Source organism: Periophthalmus magnuspinnatus, chromosome 4 (assembly GCF_009829125.3).
Source record: "Periophthalmus magnuspinnatus isolate fPerMag1 chromosome 4, fPerMag1.2.pri, whole genome shotgun sequence".
NCBI lineage: Eukaryota > Metazoa > Chordata > Actinopteri > Gobiiformes > Gobiidae > Periophthalmus > Periophthalmus magnuspinnatus.
The window spans coordinates 32,410,178-32,434,163 of NC_047129.1; the positions used below are offsets into that span (position 1 = coordinate 32,410,178).

Sequence of the window (23,986 nt, forward strand, 5' to 3'; positions counted from 1 at the left end):
AAGACTCATATCGAGAGCGTTTAAGACTCATATCGAGAGCGTTTGAGACTCATATCGAGAGCGTTTGAGACTCATATCGAGAGCGTTTAAGACTCACATCGAGAGCGTTTAAGACCGATATCGAGAGCGTTTAAGACTCATATCGAGAGCGTTGAAGACTCATATCGAGAGCGTTTGAGACTCATATCGAGAGCGTTTGAGACTCATATCGAGAGCGTTTAAGACTCATATCGAGAGCGTTTAAGGTTGATATCGAGAGCGTTTAAGACTCATATCGAGAGCGTTTAAGACTCATATCGAGAGCGTTGAAGACTCATATCGAGAGCGTTGAAGACTCATATCGAGAGCGTTGAAGACTCATATCGAGAGCGTTGAAGACTCATATCGAGAGCGTTTGAGACTCATATCGAGAGCGTTTAAGACTCATATCGAGAGCGTTTAAGACTCATATCGAGAGCGTTTGAGACTCATATCGAGAGCGTTTGAGACTCATATCGAGAGCGTTTGAGACTCATATCGAGAGCGTTTGAGACTCATATCGAGAGCGTTTGAGACTCATATCGAGAGCGTTTAAGACTCATATCGAGAGCGTTTGAGACTCATATCGAGAGCGTTTGAGACTCATATCGAGAGCGTTTAAGACTCATATCGAGAGCGTTTGAGACTCACATCGAGAGCGTTTAAGACCGATATCGAAAGTGTTTAAGGTTGATATCGAGAGCGTTTAAGACTCATATCGAGAGCGTTTGAGATCGATATCGAGAGCGTTTAAGGTTGATATCGAGAGTGTTTAGCGGTTTTGGCTGGTCTGGTTCTGATGAGTGCTACGATTGTGATTAGATTTGTGATTTTCATAGAGATTCTGATACAAAGTTGATGTTTTCAGGTCTTATTTTACACAAAAACTGACTCTTGTGAGATTTAAGTCCTGTTTTAATGTTGTTAATGGTGTAATATGGGTCTTTAAATATTACACAGTTGTTGGATTTGACATGAAATATATAAAAATTAAATCTACAAAGGTTGAACTTGATGATTTTTTATTATTGACTGGACCTGAGACCTCTCTGTGTCACAATGAACATGTCGTTTTTTTCTGCTTCTATGGACCTAAAGACACCAGAAGATAAACTAAACTCACTCAGACACACTGTGATGTCATCAGGGACCCAAACAAAAAAACATGAATAAATACAAATAAAACAAATAAATGCATAAATAATGAAAATAAATAAATTAAAAATAAAAAAATACATAAATAAAAAATAAAAATAAATAAATTCTAATTAAAAATAAATACATAAATAATTAAAATAAATGAATAAAAATTAAAAAAGTACATAAATAAATCAATAAATAAAAATACATAAATTCAAATAAAAAATTAATTCATAAGTAAATAAAAATAAATAAATACAAATGAAAAGTAAATAGATAAGTAAATAAAAAATAATAAATTCAAATAAAAAATAAATACATAAATAATTAAAATAAATAAATAAAAATAAATAAATTCAAATAAAAAAATAAATACATAAGTAAATAAAAATAAATAAATACAAATGAAAAGTAAATAGATAGGTAAATAACAAATAATAAATGAAAATAAAAAATAAATACATAAATTAGATAGATAGATATAAAATAATAAATAAATAAAAAGTAAATCTTGTGATGTCCTGATGTCCTTCACCCACAGACCTTCACCTCTTTTGTGTTTGTCTTACAGTTTTGTGAATCTGTCTCTTTTTGTCTGTTTTTCAGGACGTTCTTCAGACCATCCCAAAGTTCTGCTTCCCGTTTGACCTGGAGAGGTACGACTCCTGTCTGCTCCTCCGTTTAGATCTCACTCTCTCTCTCTCTCTCTCTCTCTCTCCATTCCTTTCTCTCTCCCCCTTCTCTGTCTATCTTTTTGCCTTTCTCGCTCTCTTCCTCTCTGTCTTACCTTTTTTCTCACTCTTTTTGCCCCTTTCTCTCTTTTTTTGCCTGTCCCGCTGTCTTCCTCTCTTCCTCTCCTTCTTCCTCTCTTTCTTTTAGTCTCTTGGTGTCTCTCTCTCTCTTGTTGAGGTGTTTCAAACCAAAGTGACTGAGTTTTACAGTAGATTTCATGTAAATCCAGACTCTGAAAGGTCCAAACTGTGGATCTGTTTCAGTCCAGATCAGATTTGACCCAAAGGACTCGAGTCCAGGCCTTTTCAGCATTTGACCCGTTTGACCCAGAACGGCTCAGATCAGCTGCTCTGTCCCCGTGGAAAAGTCCAAGCTCCACTCAAGTCCAAAGGGTCTCTCTCTCTCTCTCTCTCTCTCTCTCTCTCACGTCTCCCCTTTCTCTCTTCCTACCTTTACCATTCCCCCCTCCTTCTCTCTCTCCTTCCTTCTCTCTCTCTTCATCTCACCCTACCTCTCCTTCCTTGTTGTTTTCTCTCCCTCCTTCCCCCTCTCCTTCCCTCGCTCCTTCCCTCCCTCTACACACATTCCTTGTACATGAGACTCTCTCCTTCCTTCTCTGCCCCCCTCTCTCCCTCTCTCCTCCCCTCCCTTTCTCTTTCTTCACTCATATTCCTTGTACATTAGACTCTTCTCTCTCTCCCTCCCTCCTGCTCTCGCTCCTCCCCTCCTTCCGTCTCTTTCCACTCATCTTCCTTTCTCATGAGTCTCTCTCCCTTACTCCTCCTCTCCCTCCCTCTCTCTCCTTCCTTCTCTCTTTCTTCATATATTCCTCCACATGAGTCTCTCTCCTCCTCTCCCTCCTCTTCCTCCCTCCCTCCTCTTCCTCCCCCCTCCTCTTCCTCCCTCCCTCCTCTTCCTCCCTCTTCCTCCTCTCCCTCCTCCTCCTTTTCATCCCTCTCTCCTTTTCTCTCCTCCTCCCTCTCCCCCCCTCTTCCTCCCTCTCCCCTTCTCTCTCCTCCTCTTCCTCCCGCTCTCCTCCTCTCCCTCCTCCCTCTCTCCTCTCCCCTCCTCCTCCTCTCCCTCCTTCTCCTCTCCCTCTCTCCTCCTCTCCCTCTCTCCTCTTCCTCCCTCTCTCCTCCTCTCCCTCTCTCCTCTTCCTCCTCCTCCTCTTCCTCCCTCCTCCTCTCTCCTCTTCCTCCTCTTCCTCCCTCTCTCCTCCTCCTCCCCCTCCTCCCCCTCCTCCCCCTCCTCCCCCTCTCCTCCTCCCCCTCCTTCTCCTCCTCTCCCTCTCCTCCTCCTCCTCTCTCCTCCTCCTCCTCCTCTCTCCTCCTCTCTCCCCCTCCTCCTCCTCTCCCTCCCTCTCTCCCCCTCCTCCTCTTCCTCCTCCTCCTCCTCCTCCTCTCCCTCCCTCTCTCCCTCTCTCCTCCTCCTCCTCCTCTCTCCTCCTCCTTTTCCTCTCCTCCTCCTCCTCCTCTCTCCTCCTCCTCCTCCTCCTCCTCCTCTCCCTCCTCTTCCTCCTCCCCCTCCTCCTCCTCCTCTTCGTCCTCCTCCTCTCCCTCTCCTCCTCTCTCCTCCCCCTCCTCCTCCTCTCCCTCTCTCCTCTTCCTCCTCTCCCTCCTCCTCCTCCTCCTCCTCTTTCTCCTCCCTCTCTCCCCCTCCTCCTCCTCTCCCTCTCCTCCTCCTCCTCTTCCTCTCTCTTCCTCTCTCCTCCTCCTCCTCTCTCCTCCTCCTCTCTCCTCCTCCTCCTCCTCCTCTTCCTCTCCTGAGTCTCAGTGTTTTCAGTGGACTCAGTTTCTCTTCAGTTCGCCTGCTGCCATCTAGTGACAAATATGAGAACTGACCTTTACATTTTCTGTGGGTTTAATTGAACCTGATTCACTGTGAACGAGTCAGAGTCACATTTAAGATTTAAAACTTTAATGTTTTAAAATATATTTTCATTCTATATGTGATAAATCTCATGATAAATTTAAAGTGAAATAAAAACTGAGATTGTAATGGACTAAACTGAACAAACATGACTCATATTTAGAGACTTTAGGAAGAAAAACAACAAAAATCTACTTTTACTTCCAGATATTCTAGTTTAAAGACGTCTCATTATAATAAAAATAAATTAATCGTGTACAAATAAAAACATCATAGAAAAGAAAATCAACAGGAAGCTCCACCCCAGGAATCGAAATAAAAAGTTTGATGAGACAAAAAAGAAAATAAAGAAAATACATGTTTATTTGTTAAAGGTTCTGTATCACAAAACTGACTCTGTGTGGCTCTCTGTGACTGTCTGTGACTCTGTGGCTCTCTGTGACTCTCTCTGACTCTGTGTGGCTCTCTCTGACTCTATGTGGCTCTCTGTGGCTCTGTGTGACTCTCTCTGACTCTGTGTGGCTCTCTCTGACTCTGTGTGGCTCTCTCTGACTCTCTGTGGCTCTCTGACTCTCTCTGACTCTCTGTGGCTCTCTCTGACTCTCTGGCTCTCTGTGACTCTCTGTGACTCTCTGTGGCTCTGTGTGACTCTCTCTGACTATGTGTGGCTCTCTCTGACTCTATGTGGCTCTCTCTGACTCTCTCTGACTCTGTGTGGCTCTCTCTGACTCTCTGTGGCTCTCTGTGACTCTCTGTGTCTCTGGCTCTCTCTGACTCTCTGTGGCTCTCTGTGACTCTCTCTGGCTCTCTGTGACTCTCTATGACTCTCTCTGTGACTCTCTGTGTCTCTGGCTCTCTCTGACTCTCTGTGGCTCTCTGGCTCTCTGTGGCTCTCTCTGACTCTCTCTGTGGCTCTCTGTGGCTCTGACTCTCTCTGTGGCTCTCTGGTGGCTCTCTGTGGCTCTCTGTGACTCTGTGGCTCTCTCTGTGTCTCTCTGACTCTCTGTGACTCTCTCTGTGTCTCTCTGACTCTCTGTGACTCTCTCTGTGGCTCTCTGTGACTCTGTGGCTCTCTCTGACTCTCTCTGTGGCTCTCTGTGTCTCTCTGTGACTCTGTGGCTCTCTCTGACTCTGTGGCTCTCTCTGTGGCTCTCTGTGACTCTCTCTGTGTCTCTCTGTGACTCTGTGGCTCTCTCTGTGGCTCTCTCTGTGACTCTCTCTGTGTCTCTCTCTGGCTCTCTCTGACTCTCTGTGTCTCTCTCTGTGACTCTCTGACTCTCTCTGTGGCTCTCTGTGACTCTGTGGCTCTCTCTGTCCTCAGGGGGGCTCAGACTCAGGTGGGACAGAACTTCACGTTCGTTCTGACCGACATCGACAGTAAACAGAGATTTGGCTTCTGTCGACTCACACAAGGATGTAGAGTGTGTGTGTGTCTGCTCAGGTAACACACAACACACACACAACACACAACACAACACACACGCACACACACAACACACACACACACACACACACAACACACACACACACAACACACAACACACACACAACACACACACACAAGGATGTAGAGTGTGTGTGTGTCTGCTCAGGTAACACACAACACACACAACACACAAGGATGTAGAGTGTGTGTGTGTCTGCTCAGGTAACACACAACACACACACACAACACACACACAACACACACACACAACACACACACACAACACACACAAGGATGTAGAGTGTGTGTGTGTCTGCTCAGGTAACACACAACACACACACAACACACAACACAACACACACGCACACACACAACACACACACACACACACACAACACACACAACACACACACACACACACAACACACTCACACACAACACACACACACAAGGATGTAGAGTGTGTGTGTGTCTGCTCAGGTAACACACAACACACACAACACAACACACACACAACACACACACACAAGGATGTAGAGTGTGTGTGTGTCTGCTCAGGTAACACACAACACACACAACACAACACACACACAACACACACACACAAGGATGTAGAGTGTGTGTGTGTCTGCTCAGGTAACACACAACACACACACACAACACAACACACACAACACACACACAAGGATGTAGAGTGTGTGTGTGTCTGCTCAGGTAACACACACACACAACACACACACAACACACACACAACACACTCACACACAAGGATGTAGAGTGTGTGTGTGTGTCTGCTCAGGTAACACACAACACACACACACAACACAACACACACAACACACACACAAGGATGTAGAGTGTGTGTGTGTCTGCTCAGGTAACACACACACACAACACACACACAACACACACACAACACACTCACACACAAGGATGTAGAGTGTGTGTGTGTGTCTGCTCAGGTAACACACAACACACACACACAACACACACACACAACACACACAACACACACAAGGATGTAGAGTGTGTGTGTGTCTGCTCAGGTAACACACAACACACACAACACACACACACACACAACACACAAGGATGTAGAGTGTGTGTGTGTGTCTGCTCAGGTAACACACAACACACACAAACACACACACAACACACACAACACACACAAGGATGTAGAGTGTGTGTGTGTCTGCTCAGGTAACACACAACACACACACACAACACAACACACACACACAACACACACACAACACACTCACACAAGGATGTAGAGTGTGTGTGTGTCTGCTCAGGTAACACACAACACACACACACAACACACACACACACACAACACACACACACACAACACACAACACACACACAACACACACACACAAGGATGTAGAGTGTGTGTGTGTCTGCTCAGGTAACACACAACACACACACACAACACACAACACACACACACAAGGATGTAGAGTGTGTGTGTGTCTGCTCAGGTAACACACAACACACACACAACACACACACAACACAACACACACACACAAGGATGTAGAGTGTGTGTGTGTGTGTCTGCTCAGGTAACACACAACACACACACAACACACACAACAAACACACACATGAGGATGTAGAGTGTGTGTGTGTCTGCTCAGGTAACACACAACACACACACACAACACACACACAACACACTCACACAACACACACACAACACACACACAACACACACACAACACACACACAACACACACACACACACACACACACACACAACACACAACACAACACACACACAACACACACACACAAGGATGTAGAGTGTGTGTGTGTCTGCTCAGGTAACACACAACACACACACACAACACAACACACACACAACACACACAACACACACACATATATATATTCGTGTTTGTCGTCGTGGAGGAGGAGGAGAGAAAGACAAGGAGGAGGAGAGGGGAGAGAAAGAGACGTGGAGGAGGAAAGAGAGACAAGGAGGAGGTTGGGAGAGATGAGGAGGAGGAGGAGGAAGAGAGGGGAGAGAAAGAGACGTGGAGGAGGAGGAGAGACAAAGAGGAGCATGGGGAGAGATGAGGAGGAGAGAGGAGGAGGAGAGAAAGACGAGGAGGAAATAAATAAATAAAAAATAATAATAATCCACATTTACTCAACCATCACGGTGGCCATTTTGTTCTGAGTATTTTATTTAACAGTTTTGATCAGTGAAAAACAGAAGGTGAAAAGAGAGAGAGAGAGAAAGAGAAAGATGAGAGAGATAAAGAGAGCGGGAGAGAGAGAGAACGAGACAGGGAGAGGGAGGGAGGGAGAGAAAGAGAGAGAGCAAAAGAGTGAGGAGAAAAAGAGGGATAGAGAAGGGAAAGATGGGAGAAAAGGAGAGGGTGATCGCGGAAGAGAAAAGGGAATAATTAAAAAAAGAGAAGGAAGAAAGTAGCTATTGAAAGGAGGGAAAGACAGGGAGGAGAGAAAGAGGCGTGTGGAGTTTAAAAACACAGCGGAGCACTTCCTGTATCACCACACGATGACATCACAAGGTGGAACAGAGTGTTTTCAGTTTGAGAGAAGAACTCGTGTGTGTGTGTTAAAAATGTGTGAATGTGTTTTTGTTGTGATGAGGAAACAACATTAAAAGTCCAGCTAGCTTACATTAGCGTAGGTTAGCTTAGGCTAGCGTATGTTAGCGTACATTAGCGCGCCGTCTGTCTCTGCTCCAGACGAACTTAACGAGAGCTTTGAGAGCTGCTGAAGACCTGGGACCATAAAGTTGTCACCTCTGCTTAGACCAGGAAGTGCCTCAAGCGGACGCGCGCATTTAAGCTAGCTCCGCGTTTAAGCCCCAAAACGCTAACGCTAACCTCACGTTTTTTTATATTTCTGCCGCACCGTTCCTGAATCCTCGCGTACGATTGGTCGAGGCTCGCCGACTCCGTAATACGCCCGATATTTGTAGGTTTGAAGTGCATTTTGAAGTCGCGCGCGTGTTAGCGTGCCCTTATACGGTCGCCCGAGGACACTTCCTTCCCCGTGATTAACCTTTGACCCCTGAAGTGAAGCGGCCGTTAAAGTGCGCGGCGGAACGAGAGCCGCAGGTGCGAGTGAGACTGATTTAGACGCAGAGACGCAGAGACTGAGAGAGGTGGGAAAAGGTCCAAACGTGAAGTTAATTATGACGAGGAGGTGACGAGTTTGAGCCAAAGTCTATGAAAGTGTGTGCGTCTAATTTAAAGCCACAGTGTGTAACTTTTGGACAAAAAAATACTACATTAAAAGGATGTTTTGTTTTGTTTTGTTTTGTCATTGTACTTGTGCTTATTGTATTGAATTGACTGAATCCTGGCTGTAATCGTGGCAGTCCTGTGTGATGTCACGTAGTACTTGACCTTGGCATAAAGCGGCGATCTCCGTGGAGAATGGTCCAGAGTGTGGCTTTAACTTTCAGGGAGAGCAGGAGCGGGGGGTCTGGGGGAGAGCGGAGGAGGAGGAGGAGGAGGAGGAGGAGGAGGAGGAGGTGATGGATGAGTCTGTATCAGAGGATTTACTAAAACACAAACACGTCTGAGCGATGAAGTGTGAGAAGAAAAGAGAAGTTTAACTTTTAAAAAAACTCAGAGAGAGGGGGAGAGGGGGGAGAGAGAGAGGGAGGGGGAGAGGGAAAGAGAAAGAGGGAGAGAGACTGAACTTTTACTTTTAAAACAGCTCAGAGAGGGGGGGGAGGGGGAGAGAAGGAGAACAGGAAGGAGAGAGAGGGGAGGGGGAGAAAGAGAGGGGGGGAGAGGGAGAGAGGGAGAGAGACTGAACTTTTACTTTTAAAACAGCTCAGAGAGAGAGAGGGAGAGGGAGAGAGAGAGGGGAGGGGGGAGAAAAAGAGAGAGGGAGGGGGAGAAGGAAAGAGAGAGAGGGAGAGAGACTGAGCTTTTACTTTTAAAACAGCTCAGAGAGAGAGGGAGAGGGGGAGAGAAGGGAAGGGGGGGAGAAGGAGAACAGGAGGGAGAGAGAGGGGGGAAGAGAGAAAGGGAGGGGGAGAAGGAAAGAGAGAAAGAGGGAGACTAGACTTTTACTTTTAAAACAGCTCAGAGAGAGAGAGAGAATAGGAGGGGGGAGGAAGAGAGAGAAGAAGAGAGAGAGAGTGAAAGAACAGGGGGGAGAGGATAGATGGGGGGGAGAAAGAGAGAGAGGGAGAAAGGGGAGGAGGGGAAGGGGGTGCGGGAGAGAGAAAGAACAGGAGGGAGAGGGGGAGAGGAAGGGGAGTGAGAAGAGAGAGATGGGGGAAGGAGAGACAGAAGTAGAGAAAGAGGGGGAAAGGAGAGAGAAAGAATGGGAGGGGGAGAGAGAAGGACGTAGAGAGGGGGAGAGAAAGAAAGAATGGGAGGGAGAGCGGAGGGAGAGGAAGCGAAGTGAGGAGAGGCAGAGGGAAAGGAGAACAAAGGTAAAGTGGGGAAGTGAAGGAGAGAACAAAGATGGAGAGAAAGAGAAAATGAGAGGAGAATGAGGAGAGAGAGGGGGAGAAAAGGGGGTGGAGGAGTGATGGAGAGAACAAAGAGAGTGAGAGAGAGATTTGTTGATGCTGCACAGTCAGTTATTCATCTGAATGTCACAGTTTTTCCAAAAGTTCTAAAACATTTTGAAATTGAAAGTTAAAGGTGAACTGTGTAACCTTTAAGTGCAGGACCCGCTGCCATAGAGACGTCGCTGTTTAACCTGGAATGTTCCAAAGCGTGGCATTAAACTCATATCTGCCGTTTATTCAGCTGTTTGTTCTTTGAAAACAGGTTTTTTTTTTTATGACTTAACCTGACGTCACCTGTTTGTTTCCATGGAGACAGAGGGGTTTAATGCCGCAGTGTGGAACATTACAGGTAAAACAACCAGTCTCTCCTCTCTCTCTCTCTCTCTTTCTCCCTCTTTCTCCCCTTTTTTATCCCGTTCCCTGACTTTTTTGTGACGTTTACAGGAGCGAGTCAGCGACTTTTTCTGTTCAGTCGAGATCAAATGATTCAAATGATTCTAGAGAAGAAAGAGAGAGGAAAGAAGGAGTGATGAGAGAGAGAGAAAAAGAGTGGGAGAGAGAAAGGGATGGAAGAGGACAGAAAGAGAGTGAAAGTGAGCGAGAGGGCAAGAAAGATAGAGAAAATGGGAGAAAGAAGAAAATATATATAGAGAAAAAGAGCAGGAGAGAGAGGGGGAGAAAGGGATGGAAGAGGACAGAGAGAGGGCAAGATAGAGAGAGAGAAAAAGACAGTGAAAAAGAGAGGGGAAGAAAGATAGAGAAACGAATAGAGAAAAAAAAGTGGAAGAGAGAAAGGGATGGAAGAGGACAGAAAGAGAGGGAAAGCAAGCGAGAGGGCAAGAGAGGGAGAAAGAGAAGAAAATATATATAGAGAAAAAGAGAGCAGGAGAGAGAGAGGGATGGAAGAGGACAGAGAGAGACAGGGCAAGATAGAGATAGAAAAAGACAGTGAAAAAAAGAGGGGAAGAAACTGATAGAGAAACTGATAGAGAAAAAGAGAGTGGGAGAGAGGCAGAGAGAGCGGGAGAAAGAGGAATGGAGGGATAATGAGAAAAAGGGAGAGGGTGATAGAGGAAGAGAAAGGGGCGGTAATAAAAAAGAAAGGGAAGGAAGGAAGAAAGTTGCTAAGGACAAAAAGTAATTCCAGCTCTGAAATGATCCAAATGATTCTAGAAATGAAGGTGTGTGGACTTTAAAAACACAGTGGAGCACTTCCTGTATCACCACATGATGACATCACAAGGTGGAACAGAGTGTTTTCAGTTTGAGAGAAGAACTCGGCCTAAATCTGCAGGATTTGTGTGTTAAACATGTGAAAATGAAACAAAAAACACAACTCCAGGTCTGTTTGTGATGAGGAAACAACATTAAAAGTCCAGCTAGCTTACGTTAGCGTAGGTTAGCTTACGTTAGCGTATGTTAGCGTACATTAGCGCGCCGTCTGTCTCTGCTCCAGACGAACTTAACGAGAGCTTTGAGAGCTGCTGAAGACCTGGGACCATAAAGTTGTCACCTCTGCTTAGACCAGGAAGTGCCTCAAGCGGACGCGTGCATTTAAGCTAGCTCCGCGTTTAAGCCCCAAAATGCTAACGCTAACCTCTCGTTTTTTTATATTTCTGCCGCACCGTCCTGAATCCTGACGTACGATTGGTCGAGGCTCGACGATTCCGTAATACGCCCGATATTTGTAGGTTTGAAGTGCGTTTTGAAGTCGCGCGTGTGTCTCAAGCGCCTCAATCGGACGTGCGCCTTTAAGCTAGCTCTGCGTGTAAGCCCCTAAATGCTAACGCTAACTGAAAGAAACAAAACACAACTCCAGGTTCTGTTTGCGACGAGGAAACAACATTAGAAACGAGCGTAAATCGAGCACTTTAACCCACCGATCCTTACGTTTCACCCTGAAGCCCAAACCGATGATCCCGAGCGTCTTCTGGCCTCGCGGAATAACCCGAAACGCTCCGGCGACACTTTAAAGGAGGCGCGTTCGCTGTCAGCTGGAGAATAAGAGCGTCAGAATCCTCATTTTAACCCCCGGGTCTGTGCTTCGTAATGAAGCTTTAATGCGCGTTACTGTTTATTTCATGTTTCAGCCCGTCGTCTCCCCTCATTATCGATACCGACGTAAAAAATGCATGTGAAACTCCAAACCCCCACTAAAAATTCACCGTCTCGTCACGACCCCGCGTTGGAATATGGTTATTTGATTGCATAATATTAAAAACAAACATAGACGCGGGTTTTTATGCCAAGCGGCGAGCGAGGGAGCGGGCCTTGGCGTGGGTCCACCGCAGAGGAAGCGGCCAAGTTTCTGTCAGTTTGTTTAAAAAAAAAAGAAAAGGCGGCGGTGCGGGGCAGATGCTGGCGACTTATGGTGCGAGGAACGATACACAAACACGCCGGGCGAAGTGAATTGCTAATGTTCATTCTTTATTTTTGCATGACATAAGGGGAGCGGTTGTGTTGGCGGAAAGAGGGAGCGGAGGAGAGGAAATGGAGGCAGGGGGGACGGTTGTGTGCGCGGGGTTTCCGAAATATCAGAAATCAAACGCTAATCGACGCTAAAAGTCGTATCGGAGCTATATTTGAGCAAGTATCGGTGCAAAAAAAAGAGTTGAAAAGACAGAATGTGTTCAGACAAATTTACATAAACGTCGGATCGCGGTGTGACTCTGAAGTGCTGTACGTTTGCGATTTTGTTTTTCTCCCCCCGACAAAACCCACAATGTCGATGAAACGTTCCGCATTCGTTCGACGTTCGTTGCGCCGACTTTGTCCCAAAAAGATTCGTGAGCGCAGCGGCTGGAGGCAGCAGGGGGCGGGGCTAAAGGGACGGGGGTTACTGTGACAACGGCTAAACTGGTCGGTAAACGATAAAAGAGCTAAACCCGAATTCAGACAGAACGTGACCTTTATGTGAAAATACATTTATACCCGCGTAAATTGAGTAGAAAAAGTCAGTTTGGCAACAAAAGTGTTTCAGAAAACGACATGTTAGCATTAGCTAGCATACTTTTCCTTTTAAAACAAAATTGTTAAGTGTAAAACGAAATTTGTAAGTGTAATTTTATTTAATTTTTTGCCAGTGTACAAATCAACATTTACTCCAACTTTTTCGAACAAATGTACTTTTATACAGAAGAAGATTCATTTATTCCGTAATGGCGCCCCCTACAGCCACGGAACTTCCACCTTTCTTCAGCGTGTCCAGACGTCCAACCTTTTCTTCGATGGTCAGCGTCTTCCTCGACCTTTCGGGTGTGACCGCAGGTGTTTTTTGTCGGTGCAGAACGTTTCATCGACATTGTGGGTTTTGTCGGGGAGAAAACAAATCGCAAAATAATCGGCGAAATCCACGAAGTATCAGCTTTATTTTTTACAATTATTACCGTATTTTCCAGAGTATAAGTCGCACAAACCAAAAAATGCATAATAATGAAGAAAAAAACATGTTTTTCACAATCATATCTAAGTTTCCTCGGCCAAACTATGAAAAAAAGTGCGACTTATACTACGGAACATTTGGTATATATGTTTTTGTCTGTAAAACCCCCTCACCACACACTTTATACACTTTTCTCACACAGGGGTTAACATTTTCTCACATTTCTCTCTCGTTTAAACTCTCTCAAAGTTCAAACCTTCGTCGGCGTCTTTGTCGGTGCAGAACGTTTCATCGACATTGTGGGTTTTGTCGGGGAGAAAACAAATCGCAAACGTACAGCACTTCAGAGTCACACTGCGACACAACGTTTATGTAAATTTGTCTGAACGAAGGAGACTGATGGACAATGGTCTACAGTCCAACAGCCAATCAGGACGCACGACACAATGGTCTACAGTCCAACAGCCAATCAGGACGCACGACACATCAGGACGCACGACACAATGGTCTACAGTCCAACAGCCAATCAGGACGCACGACACAATGGTCTACAGTCCAACAGCCAATCAGGACGCACGACACAATGCACGTTCAGACGGTGTAAAAAAGCGTGGAAAATTGCGCAAAAAAAATCCGTGAAACAGCGAGACCGCGAAAGATGAACCACGTTTAAAAAGTATTGTTCAAAGTTTTATAGCCGGTCGTATCTTCGTCTGTTATGAAGAAGAGAAAGCAAAGAGGAGAGACGAAGGAGGAGGCGTGAAGGGAGACACGTGAGGAGGGAGGAGCGAGAGGGGAAGGAAGCGAGGAGACGGGGAGACGGGGAAGCGTAGCCGGAGCCGTGTCGCGTTGTGCTTGTGCGCGGCCCGTGCATCTGGGAGCAACATGCTTGTAAAGTGGAGCATCCCTCGGAGACTTTTATGGAGGGGAATTCTTCGGCGCGGTCGCCATGGGAACGGCGCGGGGCATATTATGGGATTTCGCCGCAGTGGTCTTCGGCGAATTAAAAGGCGACGTGATTAAGTCTCGCGGTTTCAGGTTATGTTTTTTAAACGGGCCCGCGGTTGTCGTTCCAAACGTTTTAATCACCTCCAACGGACTGAAAGTGAAACTGATCCTGACGCATAAAAAGCTGCGCTGTGTCACTTTTTTAGGAGGAACATCCAGAACTTTCTCTGTTGTGGTTTGGCCCGGAATGTTCCATAAAACTGATACTTTGCAGCTGATGGCATCAACATTCCTTGAAGCTAACCGGAGGCTCTGCTCTGTCTGAAGCTCTGTGGCTCAAATCGCACTTTAATCTGAGCTTTGTTTTAGCGCAGTTTGAACAGAAAGAGCTGGATCTTTACCGTTAAATTCACAGTCACAAGCTAGCTAGCGTTAGCCGACGGTTTTTCAGTTTGTCGCTCTCACTTTTTGGTTGAAAATCGGAACTTTTAAACGCGAAAACGAACGCTCGGATCGACGGAAAGACTCCTGAAAATGTGCTGCTTAAGTCATTTTTTTATTTTATTTTATTATGAGACAAGCTAAAAAAAAGTTCCATTCTGTGTTTGCTAATGCGCGCACTGTGTCATTACGAAGACCGCTAAACGTCCTACCATAGACATACATGCAGAACCCCCCCTCCCAGTGCGATATCAACGGAAAAGTATCAATAGCTACAGTTTACTAATCTCTGCAGATGACGCCAAAACCAAGTACTTTTTGTCAAATAAAATGGCCGCAGTTGAATAAATAAATGACAGATATGTTTAATGCCACTGTGGAATATTCCAGGCAAAGCATTGACATTTTTATGAGACCAGCAGCTGACAGATCCCCCGCCGGGAAAGTTACATAATGTGTCTTTAAGTAGATAAAACGTGAACCACACAAACAGTTTTTTATTGCATTTTCGATATTTTAATGAGAATAAAACCCAGAATGTTTTTGTAAAGCAAGTGTTTTATTTCAGGTTGTTTTTTTTTGTTTTTTTTTTAAGTTTGACAATTCTAGAAATATCCAGAACACGCAAACTCCTCACAGACGCAGGGAGAACATGCAAACTCCACACAATTGTAGTAGCTCACCCCTCACGCTGTAACAAATACGTCACGAAACACTTGAGGAACGTGCGGAACTTTTAAATCGGTTTGTGTTGATGAGCTCCTCCGTCTTCATGTCGTCTGGGCCTAAAATCAGTCCAAATGTTTTTCTTATTTTGTTTTAATGATGTTTTATTGTCAGAAATTCCCCCACTTTCCCTCGCTGGCCTCGTTCAAACGCCTCAGTCTGATTATAATCTCATTTCTGGACTTTTAAAACGTCTCAAATGTCACGCGAACTACACGGCCCGGCACAGGATAATATTAATGTGTGGCCACGAGATGATGTCACGTTCACACACGATATTATCTGAGGGAACAACTTAATTATCATGAGGGAATGAGATAGTGTTTTTATTTTTTTAAGTTAAATATCTGGTGCCCTTGTGAAAACATATGTGTAGAAATTATGTTCCCTCAAGATAATTATGTCGTTTCCTCAAGATAAAAACACGTTCTTTCAAGATAATTATCTCGTCCCCTCAAGATAATTATCTCGTCCCCTCAAGATAATTATCTCGTCCCCTCAAGATAATTATCTCGTCCCCTCAAGATAATTATCTCGTCCCCTCAAGATAATTATCTCGTCCCCTCAAGATAATTATCTCGTCCCCTCAAGATAATTATCTCGTCCCCTCAAGATAATTATCTCGTTCCCTCAAGATAATTATCTCGTCCCCTCAAGATAATTATCTCGTCCCCTCAAGATAATTATCTCGTCCCCTCAAGATAATTATCTCGTTCCCTCAAGATAATTATCTCGTTCACTCAAGATAATTCTCGTCCCCTCAAGATAATTTTCTCATTCTCTCAAGCTAATATCTCGTTGCTTCAAGATAATATAATTTTTATTTTGTAAATATTCTTCTCCGTTCCGTCATCTGTGGGTCTCCGTAGAAACTGCAAACTGTGACGTGAGCGATAAAAGGGACTGTGATCAGAAAGACATTCGTTGATTTGGCTTTTTATAAATCCAAAACTCTGATACTTCCTGTATTACCACATGATGACATCACAAGGTAGAACAGAGTGTTTTTCTGTTTGAGAGAAGAACTCAGCTTAAATGTGTAGAGTTTGTGCGTTAAATGTGTGTGAATGAAACAAAAAAACACAACTCCAGGTCTGTTTGTGACGAGGAAACGACATTATAACACAAATCAGACAAAAACAGTGTGATATGGACACTTTAAAAACATAAACTAAATGCTAAACTGTTCATTAAGTTGTATTATTTTGTGTTTTTTTTGCAGTTACCTCCCCTGGTTTGAAATCTTCTACAAGCTGCTGAACACACTGGCGGATTACCTGACCAAACACCAGGTATGGAAGTGTTTTTATCCACTTTTATATAAATATGTCACTATAATCACTGCATAAACTCATCTGCTTTGTACCGGTGGCATAAAGTAGTTTAAATATTATCGTTTATGACTGTTACAGCCGAAGCTTTCCTCTCTTTCCTCTTGTCTGTCTGTGTTGTTTTGTGTTTGGTTGAGTCCTGTCCGTTTCCCCATGTCCCGTTTGTGTGAGCCCACGTGTCAAACTCAAGGCCCCCGGGCTAAATGCGGCCCCCCCACGTCTTTTTATGTGGCCCACAACAAGATAAATTAAACGGTTTGACTGTCTTAAAATGTCAGTTTTTGAGGAAATACAGTTACACAGACATATTTTTACATCTACGGAAATGTATATGCAATATTTGTAACTCAAATATGAAATAAATACAGAGACAGTTAATGAACGAGTTAAAAAAGCAGTTGCATTTATTTTACATGTGGCCCTTTTAGAGTGACCGTTTTGGCCGCTTGTCTTTTTCTGTTTGTCCTTGTGTCTTTGTGCTTGTTTTGTCTGTATGTCTCTCTAGTTTTAGGTCATTTCCTCACATTAGTGGCTCTGTGGAGCGCCCCCCACTGGCTCTAGATTCAGTTCTTTTTACTTCACTTTTGGGTCGGTCTTGTTCACACACACGGCATCATTCACACAAACACCGCGAGTCACGTGTGAGTCCATCAGCTGAGCAACGAACTTATCTCTATGACAACGAGCTTTGAGTGACAGAGCCCTGCACGCACACACACACACACACACACACACACACACATCTGCGCAGACAGACCCAGGTTCATCTGCGCAGACGGACCCAGACTCACCTACGCAGACAGACCCAGACTCACCTACGCAGACAGACCCTGTTTCATCTGCACAGACAGACCCAGCTTCATCTGCGCAGACAGACCCAGCTTCATCTGCGCAGACAGACCCAGCTTCATCTGCGCAGACAGACCCAGACCCAGACTCACCTGCGCAGACAGACCCATGTTCACCTGCGCAGACAGACCCAGCTTCATCTGCGCAGACAGACCCAGACTCACCTGCGCAGACAGACCCATGTTCACCTGCGCAGACAGACCCAGCTTCATCTGCGCAGACAGACCCAGACTCACCTGCGCAGACAGACCCATGTTCACCTGCGCAGACAGACCCAGACTCACCTGCGCAGACAGACCCAGACTCACCTGCGCAGACAGACCCAGGTTCATCTGCGCAGACAGACCCAGACTCACCTTTAAAACTTCATCTCTTGCTGTGGTTCAGACCTGTACGACTTTACACAGACAATGCTCTTTTATGTCGACCAGAGGCAGAGTGAAAACGACCTGAGTTGTCTCTGGAGTTTGTGTGACTCATGTTTTTGAGACTCTCACTTTGGCTTTTATTTGTTTTTCTTAGTTAATGCGCTGTAAACATCTGAGCTCATTCATGTTCACTTACCTGCTCCTTTCCTGTTCATTAAATTACTACTTTATTTCACCATTTTATTTCTCCATCTGTTTCTTGTTTTCCCCCTGACCCTGGCCGAGCTGCGTCGTAACATCTCCATATTTCTCTGCAGACATGTATCTCCAGATCTTCAAACCGTTTTATCGTGACAGGCTCCGCTTTTACCTCAACTTTTCCTTCGGTTTAAACGTCTCGGATTCAAAAATAAGATCAAGATTTTAGAGTGAGAAATCAGGAGTGCGTTTACTGTTCCTGAACGCCGGCTCTGGTTCCACATTCCCACATCTCTTCTTCTTCTTCTTCTTCTTCTTCTTTTTCTTCTTCTTTTCTGCTCAAACCGCAGTCTGTTCTTCGGCGTTCCGTCTGGGGCTGGCTCGGCTCCGGATCCCGTTGTTAGCGGGAACAATGTTGACATTTCACACACCAAAGGCTGATCCGACGCGTGTGCCTTCTTCCTGATGATTTACTGGAAAACAAATCGTGTGTGTGTGTGAGCGTGTGTGTGCGCACGACGCACACACACGCTCACACACACACACACACACACACACAGATAAAGTGACTGTTGTGCAGGTTGTACTAACAGAACGAGGACGATGATGTGAAATTTACAGCCACAAACGAGACAGAAACATTTCACTTAAAGGGACATAAAAAAAACTATTAAATCCATTAATCACATTTGAAGTTCAGATCGATTTGTTTGTCAATTTTTTTTTTTTTTTTCCTTCACTTTCATCCATTGGAATTCCTGTAAAAATCCAAGAAACGTTTTGGAATCAGTGACGTCAAATGAAACGTCGAGGGACATGTTTAAATCAACAGTTTGGAAATGTTTTATGTCATTTTCAAAAGGATTTCAAAGGATTAAATATAATAAATAAATAAAATATATACATAATAAAAATAAATAATTAAATACATAATAAATAAATACAATAAATACATAATAAGAATAAATAAATACAATAAATACATAAATAAATAAAATTAATACATAATAAAAATAAATAATTAAATACATAATAAATACAATTTACTGAACTGGAATAATTTGGTTAAATTTAAAAACATCTGCTTGGTCTATAAAATCAAACATGGCACTGCCCGCCGTCACTGGGTGATTTCGTAAAGTTTAGATCTAGTGAGGGCCGAGTGACCAGAGGAGCAGCGAGGGCAGACTGTGTTATTCCTCACAGAAGATCAGCCTTTAGTCAGGCAGTTTTCTCAGTCAAAGGCTCCCAGCAGTGGAACAGTGAAGCCATTAGAGAGTCTCCATCATTCTCATTTAAAAAGAATGACAAAAAATGGCTTGTGGAAACTCAGTCTTGTGAGCATTGATTGTAAATAGGTATCTGTAAATGTACATATTTTTAATTATGTCCACATTATATTGTCGTTCAATATGTTTAATTCTGATCTTTGAATGTTTTTGATATGAAATGTTCTCTTAATTGTAGGTTGCCTTGTTACATCTGGCCTGGGGAAAACCGATGAAAATTTGCTTTAGTCAGCTAACTCGGGCACATTTACATTTTTTTGTAATGTTGATTAATGTGCATTGCCCCTTTAATTAAATAAATAAATAAATAAATAAATACATAATAAATAAATACGAGCGTTTGACTTTCTTTAGATTACAGAATATTTTTAGTGGAGAGGGGTAAAATGAAAATCTAATGGAAAACTGACTTTGAGAATCATAATTTGTGTTACGATCCAGCTCGTGTAGTGTCGGGGAAGTGACAAAAAACAGCCAAGGAAAAAAAAAAAGGTAAAGTCAAAAGTAATTTAATGTTCAGGAATGTAAAGGGTAGAACTAAACGGATCTAAAATATTCAAACAAAAGGTAAAGTGCAGGGTTTGAACCAAAGAGTAACAAAGATTAAGTTTAACTACGACACAAATCTTACAATAACGCGACAAAATCTTGACGAACAAACACAGAGTCAGTGCTGAAAGTCGAGTGTCTCACAATGAAGTCACTTTAACATTAGTGACATAACAAAAAAGACACGATACACAAACAAAATGGCAGACTGGGCACACACAGGTCAAATTCAAACTCTTCTTCTTCTTCTAATAGCCTCCATTCAACCTTTAATGACCCTACTGCCTCAATCTATTGTTCTCTTTGTTTCCTTTGTTTCCTTTGTGTCTGAGGATGGAGTTATAGATTGGTGAGAGATTATGTCGAAGTCGACAAATAGAGAAAGTTGAGAAACAAATCGAAGTCGAGAGATGAGTCGAGAAACATAAGTCGAGAAACGTAAGTCGAGAAACGTAAGTCGAGAAACGTAAGTCGAGAAACGTAAGTCGAGAAACGTAAGTCGAGAAACGTAAGTCGAGAAACGTAAGTCGAGAAACGTAAGTCGAGAAACGTAAGTCGAGAAACGTAAGTCGAGAGAAATAAGTCGAGAAACAAAAGTCGAGAAACGTAATTCGAGAAACGTAATTCGAGAAACAAAAGTCGAGAAACAAAAGTCGAGAAACAAAAGTCGAGAGAAACAAAAGTCGAGAAGCAAAACAGCAGAGAATCACTTTCAGAATTCTGTCATTAAAGAGACATATTGTGTTTATATTTATAATCTCTGACACTTGTGGATCGTTATTTTATAATTTGCACATTTTAAATCACAACATTCATCTAAAACGACTTAATAAAAGAAACAAATCCGCTGTCGTCCGTGTTAGAAAACTGCAGCGTCCAGTGGGACGTGACGTCGGCGTAAACGTCGTCACGACAAAACAGCGTCAGAGTCACGTGTCGCTTTGAACTAAATCGTTTTTTTTGTTTTGCTTTTCAGGAAAACGACCTGAACGACCTGCTGAAGTCTCTGTACGAGCTGCCCGTGCCCAAGCCCTACACCCCAGTCAACCTGAGCGTGGTACGTACACTGTACTTTGGAAAGTACTTTTACTTCCGAGTACTTTTTACACACTGGAACCACAAGGGATGGAGAGTAAGACTTTATAATAACTGCACTTTAATTAAATAAAACATGGACAAAGATAATGGACAAATAGTGTGTTAAGAATGATTCAGGCTGAGGAACAACTTCATTAAACTGGGCGGAGGAGCAAGTGAGGAGAGGGGGAGGGGCCAGGTGAAGGGGGAGGGGCCAGGTGAGGGGGCGGGGACAGGTGATGGAGAGAGAGAGAGAGCAGTGCCTCGTCCTGTGTCTCAAACCTGTGATTGTTGTAGAATCAGGAGCTGTTCATATCCACCGGGAACGTTCCACAGCTCGGACCAAACCAGCTCCCGGTGAGTCGACGTGACCCGCCCTCCGCATGAGACTAACTCCGCCCCCCTCGCTGTGGGGCAAAAACTCCGGCTTCTTCTGGCTTTGATTCTGGGATTTTTTTTAACAAATAACAACAAAAAACTGGCTCAAAGGAACTGTTTATACTTCAGAGAGAGGGATTTTAGCTTTAAAACGACTGGATTTGAACTTTAAATGAGAGAGTCACGTGACGCTCATTCTGCTCTCTGATTGGACGATCGTCTTGAACTAAAACGCCAAATTATGACACGAAAAACAAAAAATCGTCCATCGCGTTCAGTGTTTTTGTGATTAAACGGCTCATACTACGTTATTTTCTGATCTGTTCTGATGTTTTCTTCTCTCAAACTGAAAACAGTCTGTTCCACCTTGTGATGTCATCGTGTGGTGATACAGGAAGTGCTCCACTGTGTTTTTAAACTCCACACACCTTCACTAGAATCATTTGGATAATAAGGATTATCTCTCCTCTTTTTATTCGTTACTTTCTTCCTTCTCTTTCTTTTTTATTACTCCCCCTTTCTCTTCCTCTATCACCCTCTCCCTTTCGCTCATTATCCCTCCTTTCCTCTTTCTCCCTTTCTCTGTCCTCCTTCATCCCTCTGTCTCTTTCTCCCTCTCCCTTTCTCTCTCTCCTGCTCTCTTTTTCTCTCTGTGTCTTTCCCTCTCTTTCCCCCCTCTTTTTCACTTTTTCTCCCTCGCTGTCCTCTTTCATCCCTCTCGCTAACTTTCTCTCTCTCTTTCTCCCTCTTTCTTCCTCTCTCCCTCTTCCTCTCTCTATCTTTCTCTCCTGCTCTTTTTCTCTTTGTCTGTCTCTTTTTCTCCCTCTCTACTCCCGCTCTTTTTCTCCCTTTGTCTTTCTCTCCCTCCCTCTCCCTGCCTCGTGCTCTCTCTCTCTTTCTCCTTCTCTCTCTCATCCTCTTTTTCTCTCTCTATCTTTCCCTCTCTTTCTCTCCCCGTCTCTATCTCTCCCTTACTCTACATCTCTTTCTCTCTCTCTCTCTCCCACTCTCCTTTTCTCTCTTTCCCTCTCTTTCTCCCTCTCACTCTTTTTCTGTTTTTCTCCATCCCTCTCTCTCATCACTCTTTCCCTCTCTTTCTCCCTCTCTTTCTCTCTTTTACTCCCTCTCACTCTTTTTCAGTTTTTCTCCATCCCTCTCTCTCATCACTCTTTCCCTCTCTTTCTCCCTCTCTTTCTCTCTTTTACTCCCTCTCACTCTTTTTCAGTTTTTCTCCATCCCTCTCTCTCTCATCCCTCTTTCTTCCCTCTCTCTTTCTTCTCTAGAATCATTTGTTTCATTTCTTCTCGACTGAACTAAAGATAAAATGTCTGTGAATGTGAAAACTCCCACTTGATGACATCACAAGGTGGAACAGAGTGTTTTTTGTGCGACTCAAACGTGTGAATAAAAACACAAGTCCAGGTTTGATTTTGAGGAGGAAACAGGACGAGAACATGGATCAAATGTCACAGGGGCAGTTCTGTGAAATGTGGAACCTTTAACAGTAAATTGTTGTTGTCGTTGTTGTTGTTGTTGTTGTTGTTGTTGTTGTCGTACAGTTCCTTTGAGTTGTGTTTGTGGTGGTCGGGTCTGAAAACTAATCACAGCTGAATCTTTCTGTTTGTTAAAATATCATTTCTATGTTTATTTTTATATTTGTTTTACTCAAAATTGCAGTTTGAAACATAAACAACTTTTGTTTTTGTGTTATTGTTGTTGTCACTGGTTTTGTGTGTGAGAAAGAGAGGGAGAGAGAGAGAGAGAGAAAAAGAGAGAGAGAGGAAAAGAGAGAGAGGGAGAGAGAAAAAGAGTGACTGAAAGGGAGAGAGAGGAAGAAAGGGGGAACGAGAGAAAGGGAAAGATAGAGAGAGGGAGAGAGAAAAAGAGAGAGACAGAGGGAGAGAGAAAAAGAGTGAGACAGGGAGAGAGAAAAAGAGTGGGAAAGAGAGAGAGGGAGAGAGAAAAAGAGTGAGACAGGAAGAGAGAAAAAGAGTGGGAAAGAGAGAGAGGGAGAGAGAAAAAGAGTGACTGAAAGGGAGAGAGGGAGAAAGGGGGAAAGAGAGAGAGGGAGAGAAAAAGAGAGGGAAAGGGAGAGAGAAGGAAGAGAGGGAAAGAGAGAGGGAGAGAGAAAAAGAGTGACTGAGAGGGAGAGAGAAAGAGAGGGAGAGCGAGGAAAAGAGAGAGTGAGGAGAGCGACTGAAATGATCCAAATGATTCTATAAATGAAGGTGTGTGGAGTTTAAAAACACAGCGGAGCACTTCCTGTGTCACCACACGATGACATCACAAGGTGGAACGGAGTGTTTTGAGTTCGAGAGATGAACTCGGTGTGTGTTAAACGTGTGAATGAAACAAAAACACAACTCCAGGTCTGTTTGTGATGAAGAAACATCAGAACATTGATCAGAAAGTCGTGAAATACGTCGCCTTTAAAACCATCGCTCGTCCCAACCCTCGAACTCTCATCTCCATGGAGACGAGCAGCTTTTTTTTTCCACGTATTTTTCTGAACATAACAAAAAACAAAACCGTCTTAAGTCTCGGCGGTTGTGGTCGGGTTGTTGCGTCTTCTCTGGAAAACAATCAAAGTTTGTGAATCATTAATGGCGCCTCGCTCTTTGTGAATTTCAAAAAACGCCTCTTTCTCTCTGTTTGGAAAAAAAAAACTCGAGCTCACGCAGTCTGCTTGATGCGCAGCCAGTTAACCCACTTTCACTCGCGCTTTTGCAAACACCGCAGCGGAAAAACG

General features: G+C 44.0%; 1 protein-coding gene across 1 annotated transcript in view; it reads left to right on the forward strand.

The window, feature by feature from the left end:
* Positions 1-23,986, forward strand: part of dennd1b (DENN/MADD domain containing 1B) — a 248,526-nt gene that overhangs the window by 108,680 nt on the left and 115,860 nt on the right. The window contains exons 4-8 of the mRNA XM_055221560.1: positions 1,765-1,814; positions 5,081-5,200; positions 16,421-16,490; positions 20,759-20,839; positions 21,157-21,216. Of these exons, the coding sequence (XP_055077535.1) occupies positions 1,765-1,814; positions 5,081-5,200; positions 16,421-16,490; positions 20,759-20,839; positions 21,157-21,216 (381 nt within the window). The remainder of the gene's footprint in view (positions 1-1,764; positions 1,815-5,080; positions 5,201-16,420; positions 16,491-20,758; positions 20,840-21,156; positions 21,217-23,986) is intronic.